Raw genomic sequence first — 21,224 nt, 5'->3', positions numbered from 1 at the left:
GATATGAGCCTACTGGTCCTCACTTTATCACATCCTACTCGCATTTGCACCTCTCAGATTAATTATGCAGGTTTTAATCCGCCTAAAAGAGGGCCGGTGTGATTACAATTGCAAAGATGCCCATTTTCCCTTCCGCCGCGGTCTCATCCCGCATTGGCTCCCGTTGAAAGGCCCATAATAATAATATTCATCAGCTCTCACTCAGGCCTCTCTTATTTGCTCAGCCGCTTGTTCTGTGAAGCGGAGCTGCTGCTGGCTGCAGGGGCGGGCAGCGAGACCAGCCGAGAGTGACGCAAAACCAGAGGCCATTATATTTGCTTCCTGAAAAAAAAAAAAAAAAAGATTATGCTGGTCAACTGGGAGTTTATTATAGCTACTGGAGTGAGTGCTAAAACACACAGATATTATTACTGAGGCCAAAAATGGACTTGTATGGGAAGGTAAGCTGCATGATTTTATTATAAGGCTAGGAATAGCACAGTTATACGGCCATGACGTGAGGGACTGTTCAAAGGTTTCCAGTTTAATTGTGATGTTGGTCTTGCTCTGACATGATGGGGAGCGATAGATGCCTGCTTCTTGTTAAGAAATCGGGCTACAAAGGTTTTTCCTGCGCTTCCTCAGTAAATCATACAGCTGTTAACAGATGTGATGCGCTGCATGCTGAGTAATGTAGTCGAATCTTTACTTTTGATGTCGTGGTCGTGTCATGAAGGGAACCCTAGACCCACGAAAAATCTCGCGAGAGTGATAATTAAAAGGCAAGATGAGATAAGCTTGATCCCACACCGAGGAAAAAAAAAAATAAGAATAAATCTATAAAATATGACATAAATACAATATAAAATTTCAAATTTATGTTAAAATATGTCACATTGTGCTGGATAAAACATCTTGACATAAAAATACAAAATAATTAGGTTTAATAAAATTTTAGAACCACTTATGGATCCAATGTTGTTCGTGTCCCACAACTGTAGTCTCAATATTGTGATACGTAAATAACTAGTTAATGCAATTACAGTATGGCCTTATTTCAAATGAAATAGTTTCATATTACCTTGCACCATATCACAATTCTTTTTTCCCTGTAGGTGTGCAAGATAATTGCACATATGTTGTAATACACACGGTGTGTAGCATTACAGGCTACTATAAGAAAATTTAAACAATATTACCTTTTAAAATGTTTAATTGCACAGAGTTACTCAAACCATGATCCTTCCCTAACCCTAACCAAATGTTTTCTGTCCTTAAAACTGACCAGATTTGAACCACTGCGGTGTCACATTATAAAACAATGTGCACAATTAAGAAACAACGCGAGAGTTCCACAAATCAAGGGTTCCCTTCTATACACATCCTAACACTGTCCCCCGTCTCTGCGTTGATACCTTGCAAAAACTACAAGCCCCATCTTCTTGACCCCCGCCCCCCCTCGCATGACGTCAGATACACGCACGAAACGCACTTTCCCTTCGCTCGTGCTCATCTCACGCGAGCCAGCAGCCTCGTCAGCTCAGGGGCGCGTGCCACAGAGGAAGCGGAGGGACAGCTCCCAGGTGCTGAAACTGAGACAGAGACACAGAGAGGGGGAAGAAAACCATATAAAACACCGTGTTCTGCAGAACAGGGGCAGATACAGATAGAGCCGAGGCCTTCAACACAGGTTTGTTCACATAATGTCCTCCACGCGTTTTGGTAGTTTCATTTATTCATATTTATATATGGAAGAATTTCACGATATAGATAAAAATGACCTCCTGCCCAGAATTGCTTGTCTAACATTAGCTGGCATGCAGTTCCCTGCTCAGCTACATCGAGTCATGTTATATTAGATCGACTGCTTTTATCTCGGTGTGTGTAAATGCCAGCATTGCACTGATATTTTGAAAGCGATGTCCTTGCATCCTGGCAAATTCTGCCTCAGTGGTGTTTTTTTTTTTTTTTCCATCATACACGGAAGCGAACAGAAGCCCGGTGCAGGATATGCAGGATGGAGCTCCGGCATCTTTTATAAGGAGAGCTGGGCTGCCCATGTTTGGTGTATAAGCGCAGTGGCTTTGTCAAAACATTCACCTTGGAGCAAAGATGACTGTGCTCATGTCATCCTGCTTGTAGTACAAGTGTCCTCTTAGGTCGGTGACTGCTGACAGCTGTAGGTGCGTTGAAAGGTGAAAGATTTCTTTTATGTCTTTTATACAACAGTACGCTGTAGCATGTTTAATAGGAGAGGAGATTTAATGTCTAGTGAAATGTATTTTTAGTAGGAAAGCTTTTCAAATTAAAGAAAAACATCACACACTCCTGTTAATAGTAACATTCAAGTTTGACATGTTCTGTTGCAATATAATATTACTGTATGTTAGTTTACTTTTTTCTTATCTTACTTTTATTGTCATTCTATTAGGCAGTGTTTTTTGCATCAACTCCAAATACACTCTATATTTATTATCCTATTGTTTTAATTCTTATGTTACTGTAATTTTTGAGCCACCCATTATGTTAGGGCTGCACAATTTATCGCAATATTATTGAAATTGCAATATGGCCAAGCGCAAGAGCCAAATCACAGAACCCAGCAAATTTTCAATAAAGGAAAAATGTGAGGCAAAAGACCTCTGCAGAGAGGTCCTGGCCTGCAAATCTTACTCTCCAGATGTAAGAAAACTTGTTTGTTTGGTACAGACCTCAACAAATATCACACTATCACAAATTAATATATTTTCTTTTTTAGTGAAAATGAAAATTGTGATGCAAAAATGGTCGTTCCCACTAATCACATCACAAATTGCATCACAAGTTCAGTCAAAACAATTGCAATATGACTTTTTTTTACCATGTCATGCAGCCCTATAATATATTATACATTGCATTATATTATTTTATCTCAAATATACTAGTAAATATATTGGTAAATACAAATAGATATAGAATATATCTAAATATACAATAGGCTATCTCTCAATTATTCTGTAACAACAAGAACAATAGATCTGTTAATACTACATCCTGTGACTATGAGGCATATTTCAAAATGCCTGGGACTGTGGGTGAAAATTAGTTCTTATTGATATCTCTGTACAATACATCAGATTTCAAGTACTGAAGTCAATGTTTGTTGTACATAGTCTCTGTCAAATACATACAAATAAATAGATAAATAATAAATAAAATATCATCTTGTAAGTCCTACATCAGTAAGGTTTTTCCAAGCTGTTCAGAAACGCACCAGAAAGATGCCAGGATGTCAAATACTGGCGTTTTGGGTTGGTAAAATGTACCGACATAGCAAAATAATGAGAGAAAATGAGGAAATACAGGGAGAGGGCAGGGTCTCTGCAGAGACAGACAGCACCACACTTGTAGTGGGTCATCAGTGATGTCCATAAATTGCTTTTTACGAAAATGTTGCATATTATGCCTTTAACATCAATAATAACAACCCTTTAGTTTGATTAAATGAATCGTTTTGAAAGCTTAAGAGAAGACAAACTCAGCTCTTTAAAACCCTCATTATCTAATACTCATCAATACAACAGCTTGCTGTGTTGGTCATGCTGGTTTGCCTGACACAGCCTTCTGTCACCTCTGATCTGTGGCTTGTTCAACAAGCTTGTACTCTACGCTGTGTGTGAACAACATCTACTGTAGCTTTTTCTTTGTTTTATTCCCTGGTCTGTGTAACTCAACTAAAATAGCTGAGAATCAACTGGAAAACAAATATGGTTTTACATCTTCTGTGCGTCACAGGTCTGGAAAGCGTCACATTAATTAAAGGTGAAGCTCTTAATGCAATCTTTTCAGTCTCTCTTCTTGTTACCACAGATGGCTGCCACTCAGGATGTGAAAGGGAAGGGAGAAGGAGGGGACCAAAACTTTGACTACATGTTCAAGTTGCTGATCATCGGCAACAGCAGTGTGGGCAAAACATCTTTCCTCTTCCGCTACGCCGATGACGCCTTCACCTCGGCCTTCGTCAGCACAGTCGGCATCGACTTCAAAGTGAAGACTGTGTACAAGAATGACAAGAGGATCAAACTGCAGATCTGGGTATGAAATATTCACATCCATTTAGAAGTAAGCCACAAAATGTTTGATTCCTGACCAAACCAGCAGTGGAATATAGCTATACAAAGATTTATTTCTGTTTATCTTGCACTCCTTGGTTGGTCAACACCAGATAATGATTTACTTATTTGCTTGAAGAGTCTGTTTTTTCTATAATTCCTTCTGATCTAATGACAGTAATTTATAGAGGGCAGGAAACACATTTCTAGACTACAAAGTAGCAACATTTCTTCCATGCCATGCCAGTCATGCACACATTTCCATTTAATTCAATTAAATCAAGAGCACTTGCATACTGAAGCACAGTTAATGTCTGGGAGAAATCAGTATCCTGTTGTTCTCCAAGGTCTCCTGGAGGTCTACCTAAGCACTAAGGGGGAAGGGGGCTCTTTAGAGACGCCCTGCCCCCTTGTTCCTCTTGTTCTACTCGTCTTTGTGTTCCTGCAGAGTGACTCCTGTCTGTATGAGGCTGTCAATCTATGCCCAGAGCCCACTTTCTCCTGACCTCTGCCCATATCTTTCTCTGCTGATCAATACGTTTCAAAGGACCGTGACAGGTTGGGACCTGATTGGCTGTATGCTTTAGCCAAGTCCTGCACACAGGGGATCACCTATGCATTAATTTAATTCTAGTCATGGTTTGGGCTCTTAGGACAGATCATACTTGCTTGGTGTGCTTGGACATGCTCCCATTTTTATTTCCTACATGCTCCCATTTTCATTTCCTGTTACACAATGGCTTTGCACCATGATAAAGCAAAAGTATGAAATGTATATTTTAAGCTAATCATACTCCTTTCACCATGGTGTCATCAAAAGTAATCTTGACAACACTGACAACCATTTTGCTAATATTAGCTATCAGATGTAACTCCTTACTAGCTGATGATTGATGTAGTTAGCTAGTTAGCTCGTGTTTTGCTCTGTAGCAAAAGCTAGCTAGTTAGTGATTTCTGTAGATTAGATTAGTTTATTTAGAGGGGGACAGTGCAAATTAATAAATACACAGGTTATATTTCATCTGTAGTCTCTGGCCCACATGTTAAAAGGCTTCCGAAAATACAGAAAAGCAAAATCAAACAAGAGATGTCATTTGAAACAGGGCATACAATAACAGAAAAGGAGAAAGGTGACTGAGGCTCCAGAAGAGTCAGTTGAGACAAAAAGTGATGTTTTTCACCATTCTAACGTAGCTATTTTACATTTCAATTTCATCATCTCAATTCACTACGAAAAAAATCTGCTCAGGTTTTTGTTCCTTAGTCTGAAAAACACGTGGCACATCAGCTGTGTGCTTAATTAATTGGAGAAAGCTTCAGGAAAGGCTGTATTGTGTCATCTTGTTTCAACACTCTACAATCTAAGTATGGAGACAGATGGAAGTCTCAACATTACTGACGGGAGACTAGTAAGTGTTAGTTTGGCACACAGCAGGGAAGAACGCAGAAACAACACCTTCCGCAGAACGTGTGGGAAACTGAAGAATGTCTGAGGCTGTTTAATTAGGAGTTCATCTGAGCTGTTGAAGCTGAGTTTGTCGTAATACCTCTGAGATAGTGAGGGGACGGATATGTAAAAGTTCCTCTTTTTTGCTCTATTTCTTTCACTTTCTTTCTTGTCAGCCTCTCTCTTTATTTCTTTCTGTGGTACGCCAAGTGCCAACTGTCTTTCAGAGGTTCTGCTCTCTCCTGTCATAATAGTTGTCTTTTGCAGCAATTAGCCTTCCCCAGGCATTTAGTGTTTGCTAATCATACAAAGAGGCAGAGAAGAAGTGCTCCAGCAGGATGTGAAAACTGGATTTGAACAGTCAAACGACTGGCTAATCGGGATAATGTGTTTTCATCATTAGCAAAGACAAGCATATTCAGAGAGAAAAAGGATTGCCCCTGCATCCACATAATTGGTCTGTCTGTTTTAATTGGACACAGGGAAAGCTGAGACTTACTGTACAGTAAATGGCCATTTAAGGTGATGGCTCTTGGCTAATGTCATTGCGGTAGACGTGCCATTAATCTGCTGTGAGATAAACGTGTCAAAATGCATCACGGAGCTGTCCCTGTTGTCGTATTTGACTGAAGTGAATGAAACACCACACCGAGCACTGCCAAGGCAGACCCTCGTGGAAATCTGAAACTCACTTTACTGAATGAAGAAGAGTTAAGTGTCAGCCTCCGCTCGCTGCCTCTCCACTTGAAGGAGTCAGCTTCTTGGATTGATTTCTGGTGAGCTGCAGACTCCAAGCAAAGCTTTTCAAGGAGCTCCAATTCACAGGACTCAGCATTTCTTTTTTTTTTCCCCGTTGTGCTTGGTCTTTTTAACTGAGAACAAGCGAACCGGCTCACTAAAATAGCCTAGAAATGCAAAGGTCATTTTCAAGCTCTCGGATGAGAATCAATAGGATACTGAAATATCTCAGACAAACTCACTAGACTGAGGTTAAAACCACATTCAGAGCATTTGCACACACTATATCATGACTTGTTATGTCCACAATAACTAACAAACAAAAATTCATGAAGTATCGTGTCATCTTTTTTTAGTTTTGAAACATGTTCTTTATTTGGTTATTACTCATGTCCCCATTCACAGCAAAAAATATTTCAGTGTAGGTTGACAGTTTCCTTTACAAGAGATTAAAATATTTACTGGCTCTTACACATCCAAAAAAAAAAAAATCAACATGAAAGTAAGTATAAAAATGACTCAAAACAAATTGAAATATTAGGTAACACTTGAGTTGAGGGGGTGTGCATTATACTGTCATAACCATCTCATAAAACCTGTCATGACCATGCACAATAGAAGTCTCTAAGAATGTTTATGACTATTGTCATGAAGTCTCATTCAGTCTAACTGATCAAATGACACTTAATGACAACAGTCATGAACGTATATTAGGCTCCCTCATACTAATGACAGGTATCATGCACGTCCCTTCAAATATAAACAGTGGTCATATATAAATTCATTTTAAATATTATACATCATTGACTGTCCCAGTGTTCCCTCATTACTTTTCCCTTTTCAAGCATTGTAATTGCTTTCTTTGCAGCTGTTATTAATATTTGCAATAGATGCATCCTTTTTCTATCTGTGAATTACATCCACTTTCATCCTTCTTTATGTAGCTCACAATGTCACTCCACAAAAGATGCTATTTATACAACAAACACTAGCTGCTGACATTAAAAATGCACACATTCACATGCAACTTTGGAGTCATTGTAAACTGACAAAAGGTCCTAGCCGTGGTGTGTGTGTGTACGCTCGGCAGATTGTGAGCTGTGTCTCTGTGGAGTGAAGGTCAGAGCTGTCCTCTGGCTATAACAGGCACACTGTTGCGGCCATGTGCAGACTGATAGAGAGCAAAACCAACGTGGCAAATACAATCCACTGCTGCCTGTCGGGCGTCTGTTTAACAAGAGCCAAGTAGAGCAGCCAGAAGTCCTCCATCATGATTCACAGAAGCCTGCAAACACACTTGTTGTGGGAGGAACAGCAGTGCAGTAAACATACAGTACAAACAGGAGGGACATTGTTTGGATTTACTATTATACAAGTTATCTGGAACAACAAATCTACACAATTGCAGGGAGGTACTTTGTGGAAGAAGCTCAAACAAACAAAACCACTCACATTTCTCTTCCGTCCTCATGGACACACTGTATAAAAGCTTCATCTGTCTGAATTGGGATCCATTAGCATTTTCATGGACATCTCTTAGCAGAGGCTGCAGCGGGAGCTTGTTTCCAGGGCAATCTGTGTGTACAATGTACTACTCCTCGAATGCAGTGTAATCACTGGCCTGCTCTGCCTTTGAGCAATTTGTTCAGCCTTATCATGAACAGCAAGCAGTTTCTCGATGTTTAAATCATTTGATTATTTTTTTTTTTTTTTGCCGTTTTTCTTATAAATGAATGGTATTAGCTGAGCTCTGAACACTGCACTGCCAAGTGTTTAACACAGCTGAGTGATTATTTTATTGAGGAGAGGAAAGAATCAATCACCTCAGCCAAAACTGAATTGCTGTTTTTGGCATTTCATCAATGGACAGCCTAATCACTTCACTGATTAGCATAATGATTGTTTCCACATCATGAACACAACAAGCACACCCATAAGTAAATGCAGATGTTGAATGTATAAATAGCTGCAGATTAATGTCCATGTCTGCTCATTTACCATTATGGATGTGCATATATGTGCAGTGCAGGGTCATATCAATGTTGCAGAGCCTGACAGTGTAAATATCAGTCAGCCAGCAGTCAGCGAAGCTAAATCAAGTTGTCTGTGTGTAGGACACAGCAGGCCAGGAGCGCTACAGGACCATCACTACTGCATACTACCGCGGGGCCATGGGCTTCATCCTAATGTACGATATCACCAACGAGGAGTCCTTTGGTGCTGTGCAGGACTGGTGAGTCTCTCTGAAGTTAATGTTTGTCTGTTTTTGAATATATATTTTTTTTAACTGATGTCATCTCTCATCCTGTTTATTTTTTGAGGATAATATTATATTGTTATGAGAATCTGATCAACATATCAAGACGGCTTCCTGTCTGTCACTATAATGCAATCAGATGATATAATGCACGCCTGATACTATATATGGTTCTTCTTCTTACAAGACAAATCTTTTTTCCATGTATTTTCTTTTATTGAAAATCAGTATTCTACAAATGCCAAATAGAAAGTACAAAACTGTGTTCCAAAATTGTTTCTCCCCTTTTTTGATGTGTTAAAACACAGAAATAAAACAACAACCCAAAGACCCATCCCAAAGGACAAGGAAAATGAGCACATGCAACATGGACACAAAAAGTAAACAAAATAGGGAGGGGCGAACAATTAAAAGGACATTCAACATGCTTAATTCAAGGAATGGATGCAGTGAGAATCAGTTGAGGTCCAGATGGACAGGATTTATTCACATGATGAACTATCATATATGGTGATTTCACTGCTTGTCAGATTACTTTTGTGCATGCTGCCCACTCCAAAGTTGGACTGCTGATCCAGTGAACTGTTAACACCCAGAAAGCTTTTGTTGTCAGCTGTCCAAGTGTTGGCTGTGGTGGTGCACAAGGAAACAACAGCATCACTTCTTTGATTGTTTAATTCTGTGTCCTCTGGAGAGTTTCCTCTCTCCTGTCAAGTTTATAACTACGTTTTATAGTTTTGATGCTTCGGTGTCCTACATATTTGCTGCAGTGACATTACTGTGTGCAGCTTCTCTAATAATTAAGGTAAATCATTAAAAAAAAACACTCAGACATCAATACAACACACAATAAACAAATCACCTGGAAAGCTCACCCTGCCTGACAAATTTTAAAGGGTAATAGAGTCTACAGAGATGGATAGAGGTGCAGATCTCTAAATTGTAGAAAATAATACGTTCATGTGAGTTGCAGGTGGATTATTTATGCAGAGCCCATCCACATCTCACTATTACCTAGGATAAAAAACAAAACACATAATGCAGTTACACACTAATGTAGCATTACTTGGATTAGTAACTGTAATTTAAGTAGTTTTAAAAATTGTAATCTCATAAACTACTCATTACTGGGTAGAGTAATAAAATTACAGCAACGAGTTACTGAGTAATGTGTCACAACCCAACACTGGCAGTGACTGAGGCAAAAGCAACAACATCAGAATCTTTCTTAGAGTGAGACTGGTTGGTATAAGGAGTACACAAAAGATGGCTTCTTATGAGACAAGTCTGCAAACCTAAACAGCGAACCATCCTGACATATCCCAGAATTGACTACATTTTTCTCTCTCTGTAATATCTGACAGTCTTGTTATGTTGTGTGTATGCCCGCCTCTCTGTCAGGCTTGGAGATCTAAGGGAAACTTGTCAAGGTCATGGCTTTGGTCCATTCATGAGTCAGACAAGCATCTGCAGGCTGAACAGTTGCTCTCAGCCAAGCCCAAATGTCGGTGATTTATGATGATACATTCATGTCTAAAACAGGACTTTGAAGGCGACATTCAATTGGCTGCAGAAACCAGGTTTCTGGGTTAGGATTCTTGCTCTAGAAACAAGCATGTTCTTATCATCAGCACAAACATTGCAGCACAACACAGAGGAATTTCAACTCTGGAGATAAATGTGCATTTTGATTTACATTTTGCTGATCTTTCTCCTTAAACTTGACTCGTCACACGTGTTGTGGAGAGAAGCTGTCATCTTCCATTTTATTTGCACCCTGCTGTCCTGTACAGTTATCTCTCTCTGGCAGCCCAAAGAGATTACAGAGGCACAGAATGAGCATTGTAGAGAGGAAAGATTTCTGAATCATCACGGTTATATTTTATGTTACCGTTGCATCAGCTGCAAAGACATGATGACGTGACTCTCACAGTCTTGATATAGACATTGGAACAGTTTTGCGGCTGACACTTCACCTGCATGCCATGTGGCTTGCACCCATTGTAGGAGTATGACAATCGCTATTAAGGCCAGTGTCGACTCAGCCCACATCACTTAGCTAGCAGCGCTTGACAGCTGCTTTAGGATGGACTTGTCATGGCTAAAGGAGCTGCATTTAACAGTCCAGTCTACACAGTTCAGAAGGATTTTTTTTTCGTTACCTTAGAATGGGCCCTTTATGTCTACAGAGGGTGCAGGTCCACTTTCACGGAGTCCAGTAGTTCTGCAGTATCCCAGAACCGACGAACAAAAACACTGGCTTTAGATAGGACTTTTCACTGTTTTTGCAGGTTTTGCGGTCAGGTAGGTTCACCTACACCACTGGTTCCAACCTGGGGGCCCTGGTCCCCACTAGGGATCGCCAAAGCTTCATGGTGGGTCACAATCCCTTCTGTTTTTTTTAAGGAGCTAAAACTATTAAAAATAATAAATATACAGTAGACCTGTATTTCAATATATCATTAGTTTATTTGAAGAAAACTAAATGAAATTATTAATTTTAAAGTTTAAATTATTAATTAAGATATAAACATAAAAAAATCTCACAGGATAAAGGCACGGTGAAGACCTGAACACAAGAAATATTCACAGGCCTTCACTCTCTGCTAAACAGCCCAGTCCTGGATCAGAAAAACATGCAGTTAAAACAATCAAAGAGCTAATAGAACAGTGGCCACAAAAAGAAAAAAATTAAATATATATTAAAATATATATGACTGTTCAAATATAGTTGTGAAACAGAAATACATATTATAGACAAAATATTGTATGTAAAGGACCTAAAAATATTAGGGAAACTCATCTCTGATGTAACATTCATGGGAAATAATCTGCTTAAAATGAACCCAAATCACTACTCAAACCTCCTGCAGTTGTTGTGTTCACTATTTAGATGAGTTGTACAGTTAATCGGTTGTTCTGTACTGTTATTGTTATGTATTGAATATACCATGAAATATCTCACTTAGTCATCAGGTCATCAGTTTACTCAATGATAGAAAAGGGTTTCCCTAAGGACAAAGGTTGACAGCCACCTACACACTTGGAAGGGGAGGGTGAAGCTAGATGTTAAAGTAATTAGCATGCATTGTGTGAAAATGCTCCACATTGCATTGCAATAAATTTCATGTCATTAAATGTCATTACAAAAGGAAAACAAGGCTTTCTTGTAAAGGGAGGTTGGAGCCAGACACACCTATTATTCTTTTAAGGTCTGTCTGACACTTTGATGGAATACTGCAGTCTGAGCACTGTCTGTGATGGGTATCTTAATTAATGGAGCCAAGTGTGTCACTGGCAGCGACGATCCTGGAGAGTTACCTGTGAGCTTACTTACCAGACAGGAGACAGTGAACAAATCATCTGTATACAAGAGAAGAGACTCTGTTTTTTTCACCCTTCATATAAGCAGAGTTCTTCCTTTTTGCCTTTGCCACAGGCTTTAATTCCACTTTCTCTTTCCCTTGTTCCTTGTGACAAGGTTGTAGGAAAAAAAAGAGGTTGCCATGGAGACAGCTCCTTCCCCGACTGTGGCTGAATTAAGCTTGTGACGTGCTCATTTCCTGCCTATGACAGAGACAGAACAGGGAAATATTGTCATAAAACATAGGACTTTTAAGAAACCATGCACATTAATTACATAATACGCATAAACAATTTTATTGCAGCAACAGTCTCAAAGCCATTAGTTTCTATTTTTCCCATCCTCTCTTCTCCAGAAGCCAAATTGTAAAAAAAAAAAAAAAAAAGAAGAAGACGAAGAAAATCACTGGTAAATATGTTTCTTTACAGCATATGATTTACAACATAATTGTTTTTCTGTCAGTGAATATGACCCACATCTGAACCTTTATAACACATCATAACTGGACAGAGAGAGGAGGAGTGCCAACATCATGCTGTTCTCCATCTTTCTTTCTCTTTCTGAGTCGTTGTTTCTTCCTCCCTTTCTTACTGGCTCCCTCTCTCTCTCTACATCTTCCATCCTGTGGTGTGTTCGCTGCCCTACTTTTAGTCAAACAGCAACACCACAGGAGATATTTGTTCCCTAAATTCCTTCTCGAAATGTGTTTGGAGATTAGAACAGCACAAACACCTCACTGAATCTCACAGTAAAACTGAAATTCTTGAAATTTGTATTGTTATCCTGCAGGAATATTTGACATGGTTCACAATGCAAATTATTTATTTTGAGTAAGGATTTATTTAAATAAATGTCCGTTAAGTCACTATCTGTCACTGAATGAGGTAACACAATGGTGATGAAGGACCTTGCATTTGCACTGTTATGAACTGGGTGCCTGTGATGATGTTGCTAGTAATTAACACTCACTGCTCACAAAACTCTATAGCTGTAAAATGAATACAATTGTAACCAGGTTGTGGCTATTTTGGCTCTCATGTCTAGAAAGGAACTCCATACTCATGAGAATGATCATTTTAGACAAACTATGATCTTTCCCTAACTCTAAGCAAGTGTTTTTTGTCCCTAAACCTACCCAGATCTTAAATAAAGCAGTGTCACATTACAAAACATAATTATCATTTACGGGGTGCACTATGAAGAAACACACACAAATCTTGTGACAATCTCATAAATCAAGGGTTCTCTTCTAGACACGACCATTTCCAACAGAGACTCCTGAAAATCAGATCAAACTGTAAGACTAAACAGTATTGACCAGAAATGCATCAATATTCTGTCACTGCATCATCTATATCTCGCCCAAAATGTTTTCAGAAACATGTTTTAGCGCATTGTCTCACTGTAATATGATATAAAGTTACTCACACGGCTGCCATGTTAAAAAGTGACATGGGGAAGACAGAGAGGGACATGCACGCACGAAATACATGCACATGCACATGCAAGAACATGCTCACAGCGCAGGGCCAGATAAACAGAGAAGACTGAATAAATACAAAAACACAGGGAATGTTCCAGAAGACAGTACTCCATTATATCTTTGCACTGCATAATTATGTTGTATTTAGTACCTTTAAAGTACATACACAGAATGGCTCATTTTACATATAGTATTTCGCTATATATATATATATATATATATATATATATATATATATATATATATATATATAAATATATATATATATATGTGTATATATATGTATATATACACATATATATTCATCATCCGTACCCACTTATCCTTGACGGGTCATGGGGTGGCTGGAGCCTGTCCCAGCTGACATTGGGCGAGAGACAGGGTACACCCTGGACAAGTTGCCAGTTCATCGCAGGGCTGACACATAGAGACAGACAACCATTCATGCTCACATTCAGACCTACAGGCAAGTCAGAGTCACCAATTAACCTAATTAATACATGTCTTTGGACAGTCGGCTGGAGGATTTGAACTCAGAACCTTCTTGCTGTGAGGCAACATTCATGCATCTTTATATATGAGACCGTTCTTGGTCTGCTTCCACACTACGTCAGGACATTTTTATACTCTCAGTCCGACATGCCCCAATGGAAACTGGAAAAAAAACACTTAGCTCAACTGATAATTTACTGGGCCACATTTGCAAGGTTTGCTCATCTTCATTATAGTTACCATTTATTTGGTTTTAGCTAACAAATATAAAACCCTGTGTAGGTACAAGATCTAGCAGGCTGGTCACACTCCCTACAATCACTAGCTTACCAGTCAGATTTCAGCAGGAACCAAAGAACAAATCTAAAGGAAAGGATGAAAACATGACAAAAATAGATAGAAAATAGCAAATAATAAGCTTCATCTGAGAAATAGTGATTGCATGTTCTCAGTACACATTGTTATTTGACCCACTTTTCCACTGCTGCCATCAGTGAGTCAAATATTACATGATTCCAAACACAAGGTGATGTAATCGCTTTTCATGACCGGTTCCAAATGGCGAATAAACTTTACATCATGTCCTTGGCTCTGCCATCTTTCACGTTAATTTCCTGTCCAATAAAAACTGGCACAGAAAATCCTGCCTGGCTTTTATGCAGCAACAGCATTTATTTCACTGTGATGATTTTTTTTTTTTTTTTTTTTGTATTTGTATTTGTTTCTGATTACATGCAGGTCAACCCAGATAAAAACCTACTCGTGGGATAATGCACAGGTGGTGCTGGCTGGAAACAAGTGTGATATGGAAGAGGAGAGGGTGGTGTCAGTGGATAGTGGCAGACTGCTGGCAGAACAGTTGGGTAAGTCTTGGAGCTTCATTCACCACGTTATGTTCTTTGAATTCAGTTGTGTTTTTTACTTGTAGGGACTTTGGTTCTCTTTTAATATAACATCAGAAACATTCCTACATTCATCATATTCACACAGCAGCAATTTTCCTCTGACTCAGGGTGGGAGGCTCAAATGTCATCCTGCTGTGTTCCAGGTTGTCACATAAATGTATAGAATCTGGCAAATCTTCATGGCTTCCTGTCTGAGAAGACAACGAACAGTGAAAATCTGAAGGGACATTGTTACTGTTTGATAATGTTACACAATATGATAGGAAAGGTATAATATTCTGTATTATGATTTCTTAAATATCAACACACATCTTGGGCACAAGCCTGGATATAAAACACATGGGATGTAATCAAACTTGCAATGTAGGCCAATGTCAGTGTCAACTGTCTTGATGTCTCTTGTCCAAGTATGTAAGCTAAGCAGCTAAAACAGGATTACTGGTATGCTAGGTTAGAACAAAATCTTACATTTTTTCTTATTAAACTTATAACACTTTTGCATTTGATGTAATCTGCATTAACTGGACACAGAAATATGTGTTCTAGTGAGCATGTCACATATCATTACTGCCTGAACCAGAACATTTCAAAGTTCAAGTGAAGAGACAGACAGACAGTTAACGTTAAACCAACACTGCAAAGTTTAGCATTTAATAAATGTGCCCAAGATGTGTGTTTTCCTATCGTATCGTGTAACACTATCAAATGTTAATATTAACTAGGAAGTGGTTGAATGCTAACAGCTGCCTGCTTGCTGTGTGTGAGTGTACTTCACTCACACAGAACTCTCCTGTTACAGTATATTATTGTACGTATGCACTGAGTACTGTACATGAATATGTACAGTACTGTCCCACCCTCAAAAAAGTAGGGCTCCCTTCAAAGCTATGATTTAATTCGAACACTATGTCAAAGCTTTTCCTAAAAATGAGATCATAAATATTCATTGTATACTCATTATCTTAGTCAGCTGTGTCTCTTCATGCTCTCATTTGCTTCTCTTCCTATTTCCAAGGTTTTGAGTTCTTTGAGACCAGCGCCAAAGACAACATCAACGTAAAGCAGACCTTTGAACGCCTCGTCGACCTAATTTGCGACAAGATGTCCGAGAGCTTGGACACTGACCCGGCCGTCACCACAGGAGCTCCTACTGCCAAACTTACAGACAGCGCTCCACCCCTCCAGCAGCCGGGATGCAACTGTTAGTGACTGATGTGAGGAGGCAAACAGAGGAGGGCAGCGCAGGTCCTGTAAGGTGGTAGAGTGTTTTGTTCTCCCTCAGCGTTATCACTCCTGCTAGTGCTGCTTTCTCTGGACTACAGTTCAAACCCTGTTTATTAGAAGTAGAGTTACAAAATCCAGTCGTATTATCTCTCAACTTTATCACCTTATATCAAGAGCAAATAACCAGACAAACAGACATGGCTATTGTAAAATGTGTAACATTACAGGATATCTAGAATATAGAGACACCATATTCTCATTCTTTAGCTAGTTAGTATGGTTATAAACCAAGTACGTTTGATAAGGCTGGAAACAGTCTATAGTCACGATGTACAGTTAATCCTTTAGACCTTTAAAATCTTTAAGACCTAGAATAATTATAAAATGAGAGACAGAGTCAGTGAGTGCTTTAATGATTCTTTTTTATGTTTTGTACAGTATGTGTTTTCCTTTTATAGGATTATTTTGTCTCCTAAAGCTGCCAAATCTATGATTTAGTGCACTATAGGATGTAGCGGCTTTCTTTTGTGTACTGAGTGTGTGGCTGTTGTATGACTGCGCAGTGAGTGGAGTGAGTGTGAGTTTTATGTCACAAACGAGTGCAACTTAGTCATCTAAAAATCATCTACCTTGGATAAAAAAGTGGCCTTTTAGCATCTCCAACACGGCCTCTGTAAGTTCCTCTGTCATGCTTACTTTGGGAATGAATCCAGTACGTATAATAATGTTGATGTGAGTACTATTCCACGTTTTGCTGTCTGTAGATGTGTGATTTCTCTGATAAGTATATCTGTAAATCTTAAAAGCAACTATTTCTATGTGCTTAGCCTCTAAGATGACCCTTTATAGTTTGATGCGGTGAGCATGCTGCCAAAAAGTCAATCATATATGTACTGTTTTATCTAAAGATAGAACCTAACCGTCCTCTGATTACACATGATAGAAACGATCCAGCATTTCAGTCAATAAAAATCTCACACTGACAAGGCACAGTTACAGTACAGTGTATGATACAAAGCAACTGATCAGCTCTGGCATGGAATAAACAGCCATATATATAAAAAAAATATTGTTTAACTTTTGACTCAGCATGCTAAAATTTCATGTTTGTGCTATAAAATTAAATCCCACGTGAAAGAAAAATCTCATAGAAAAATATGGAAGCCCATTTCTGCCTATGTAAAATCCTGTAAGGCATTATAATGAGTTAGTATCTCAAGATAATGTGAAACTTCCTGAAAATAATGATAAACTCTCAAAATATTGAGTTAGTATCTCAAAAGAGTATGTTGGTACCTCAGAATAGTGAGTTAATATCTTTAAATGTTAATAATGAAACATTTTCTCAGAATAATGAGAAACTCTCAAAATACTGTGTTGGTATCTTAAAATAATGAGTGAGCATCCCCAAATAATGAAACTAGTTAGTTATTTAAAATAGTTATTTAAGTTATGAAGTTAGTTAATGACTACGTCATTATTTTGAGAAAGTTTTTCATTTTTTATCCATCACGTGGAAATGGGCTTCCATATGTACACAGTACAGTACTGTGGTGATCTTCATGATAACATACAGTAAGTCCATATAGTATAAAAGGTGTAGCTTATTTTAAAATCCAGAAAGCTTTTCAGTTCTGCAGTTTATTGGAAAAAAAAATGGTGCCAAAACATCACAATTCCTTTAGCATCGTCAGTCGTTTGTTGCATAGTTGAATAAAAAAGTTCCAAAAAATTGCATGAAGTCAGTCCTGACTTAGACTATGTAGATTAATATAATAATAAGATAGTGTATATATCACTCTGTGTTACAGATTTAGGAGCATTGTCATAGCACTCGCTGTGAGATGCAATGGGCCAATAAGTGCAATATTTTATGAATGAAACCCTGTACATAGTTCCTCCTCCTCCTGTCCTCGAGTACAATGACTCTATCTGCGGTGTGTTTGGTCAGTATGGCTCTGAAACTGATGTACAATCTCTAAAAAAAAGAGTGTGTGCTTCGTTCAGTAACTGCAGCCACTGAATGTGTGTGTGTAAGATTGCGTGTGTGTGTGTGTGGGCGTGTGTTTGTGTGTACCTGCCATATTGAACAGACAAATTACATACTATAGTGTATTGTTTCTGTATACCTTTTGTACAAATGTATTCACGTACTCTATGCTGTTCCTGCTAAGTGTTGGGTGTTGATTGAACTTGTGTTATCATGTCAAAATGCAGTGTTATTGTGAAAGATAGTAAGTCAGGGGGGAAAACTTAGTCCATGCCATATGCCATACTGTTGTAATTCCAACACAAGGGATACACAAACTAGTCAAAGACCCTGTGCATATGTGTGTACACGTGCTTTCTGCGTGTGCATCTGTGTATGTGTGTGTGATACTATAATTTTATGCTAATAGCCATGAAATAAATTATTGTATTGATCTCCAGTCATTGAATAGAGGAATAGATATGTGGCAGTTCACAGTCACTCTGGTCAAATCTCATTTTAGAGCAGTTTGACTTTACATATAACTGAATATATTTGTTTCTCGGAGTGCAAGCAAAATAAGAAATATGTTTTTGAGATTATAGGAAATAAATCAAATTCTATCACTGGGTTTCTGTGTTCTCTCTCGCTTTCTGATGACGATATGGATGCATGAAGGAGGAAGTCGCTGGCTGCTGCCCCCTAACCCAGACCTGCTGTCTCATTAGCATGGCTGTCCTCCTTTGATGCAGCACTGACGCCTTGTTTCATTTCTAGACATTGTGCACCACCTAGTGTTGGAGTGCTATGCCTGCACAAAGATGATACAGCTGGTGATGAATGTGGAACATTTGACATTATACTGTATTTACCTGCATTTATGTGGGCAAATGCAGTACTGGAAAGTACATTCACTCAAGTTTTTACATTTTATGCTACTTTAAATTTCTAAAACTACCTTTCAAAGGCAAATTAGACTTCTTTTACTCCACTACAAATATTTGACAGCTGCAGTCTTAAATTACTTTGCAGATTAAGATTTTACGTATGATAGAGCTTTTTCCCAGCAGCCATATTAAATAGTGGGGTAAACACAGGTGTTACTAATTAACAAATTAAGTGTAGCAGAGTCTTTCCAGAGAGACAATATGTACAACAGCAGCACCCTGACCCTGTTTGACCTGAATGAAACAGAACCTTAATTAGTATCATTGGTAACACCTGTTTACTCTTCTGTTTCATTTACTTCTACTCCCCTCAAATTCAGAGACAAATACTGAATTTTCTACTCCTTTGTCTGTATCTGAAAACTATAGCTACATCTTGGAAAATTTTTATTTCACAAACAAAATTTGTGATTATTTTATAAAATATGATGCATCACAGACAAAACTAGAAGTTTGTTGTAACATTAGTTAACAATGAATTAAACATAATATGATATAATATAATATAATGTAATGGATCTATTGGAGACAAGTTGAACAAAGTATCTAGTACAACTTTACAGATACAAAGGTTATAATGCAGATCAGAGCCTTCTGTGGCACAAGAATTTCCTTCGGGATAAGAACGTTCCATCTTATCTTTAAAAAGTTTACTAATACGCTAAACACAGAGTACCTATGTCCTGGAAAACAAACTACAGACCACTTTCACTGACTAAGCTGTGAGACGCAAAGCTATCTGTAAGGAAATGCTGAAATGCCAAATACAGACAGTGTAATGAGGATTTTTGAAAAATTTCCTCTCGGGCTGTGATCTCCTTTAATCGAGAAGTAAATGTACCGTGCCTCCATTGCACACTTGACTGTATATTACCATGTGAAACAATGACAATGAGAAACCAGCGAGTAGGCAGAATCAACCCATGCTTTTATTTAATCCATTGCATATAAAAACTTTTTTTTTCATTCTTTTTTAATGTTTTTTACATAAAGTTGTATGATCTACAGTGCTATCCAATAAACTGCAATTAACAAGGAATCCATTAAAATAACATTTTAATTGTCTTGTGAAACTTCCAGACAAGTTGGCATTCTAAAGACATAACCCAAAAAATAATTGTCCTGAAGACCTTTTTTTAAGTTACAGTTTGTGTTTTTCCTTTCATACCATAAAAAATAGAACACAGAATGAGAAAAGAACCCACTGTTTCCATTGGTCCAGGGCTGTTTAGAATCTACAGTATGTGTGTCAAAAGAAGAGTCCCATTCTCAGGACAATGATGCACTCACCCAAACCCCTATCCCACCCCTCCCATCCCCACCCAACCCACCCTTCACTACAGAAATATTCTAAACCCTCCTCCCGTCCAGGCAGAAAAATGTCAGTGGTTTTGGATATTGCAAGTAATGTGAGTGAAAGTGTGGGCCAAGCATAGATAAGCAACACACCGTCAGTGTTTCAGCCAGAATTAATGCAGCAGTGGCTGAACATGCAGATGTGTCTCAAAGCCTCTGTGCTTCGTAGGTGGAGGTCGAGCAGCTGCTACACCCTCCTGCTGCACCCCATTCAGTGTTTGGAGCTGTGATACAACCACACGGATCAATTACGTCCAAGCGGTTGTGTCACATCTTTGAGCGTAGTGGCAGGGCGTGAGGAAGGTGTGAGTTGCTCCGACCAGCTCTACAGCAAATACGACTCTTGGACATCCGGCTATAGGCCACACATCACTCAAGTAGTAAAATCCCTGACTTGTGGTTGACCTGAATCTCTCCAAGCTTCTGCACCTGTGCCACGTTTTGTTTTTTTTTAAATAGAGCAATTTGTGTTTGGCTGTGATAGTAAAAAGGCAACATTTTCAAATTCACTACTGGAGATCAGGCCAACCCGAGCCAAAAAGATTCACTAATGCAGCAAAAGAGAACTAGAAAATAAACTAGAAAATAAAGGCTAAAGTAAATGACATGCGTTGAATTTAAGGCACAGCCCATGGGCCAAGGAACAGTTTCTTTTTTTAAAAACAATTTGGCTTTCCCCCTCTCTTCACTGAGCTAGTTCTCAGATATAAGCAACATGTTGATGGATCTTTTTTTTTTTTTTTTTACACTGAAGCTCATGTGTAATAAACATTCTCTCAACAAGAGGTACGTAATACAGCCACACCATCACCAAAAGGGATGATAAGAATCAACCATTTACGACAAACGGCATTATGATAGTAATAACATTAATAATTATATATTATATACAGCACAATAAATATATGTTTGTAAACAGCGATAAAACCAGAAAATCTTTATTACAGGTAAGGGCATCGGGTGAGGATGAAA

At 38.5% G+C, this 21,224-nt stretch overlaps 1 protein-coding gene across 2 annotated transcripts; it reads left to right on the top strand.

Annotated features, from left to right (window-relative positions):
* Window positions 1-55: 55 nt before the first annotated feature.
* On the top strand, window positions 56-18,580 carry rab3c (RAB3C, member RAS oncogene family). 2 transcript variants are annotated; one of them, XM_084728722.1, is made up of 5 exons: window positions 56-440; window positions 3,829-4,053; window positions 8,370-8,488; window positions 14,590-14,714; window positions 15,772-18,580. In XM_084728722.1, exons 1-5 carry the CDS (start codon window positions 423-425, stop codon window positions 15,960-15,962), a joined length of 678 nt encoding a protein of 225 aa, XP_084584848.1. In that variant the 5' UTR covers window positions 56-422; the 3' UTR covers window positions 15,963-18,580. The 2 variants fall into 2 exon arrangements, with proteins under 2 accessions (XP_084584848.1, XP_084584849.1); XM_084728723.1 differs by lacking the exon at window positions 56-440 and adding an exon at window positions 1,504-1,669.
* Window positions 18,581-21,224: the final 2,644 nt, after the last annotated feature.

This window comes from Lutjanus erythropterus, chromosome 10 (assembly GCF_056507025.1).
Source record: "Lutjanus erythropterus isolate fLutEry1 chromosome 10, fLutEry1.hap2, whole genome shotgun sequence".
In the NCBI taxonomy this organism is placed as follows: Eukaryota; Metazoa; Chordata; class Actinopteri; order Lutjaniformes; family Lutjanidae; genus Lutjanus; species Lutjanus erythropterus.
Note: the sequence above shows the minus strand (reverse complement) of the source record. Positions and strands in the feature narration are given on the sequence as shown.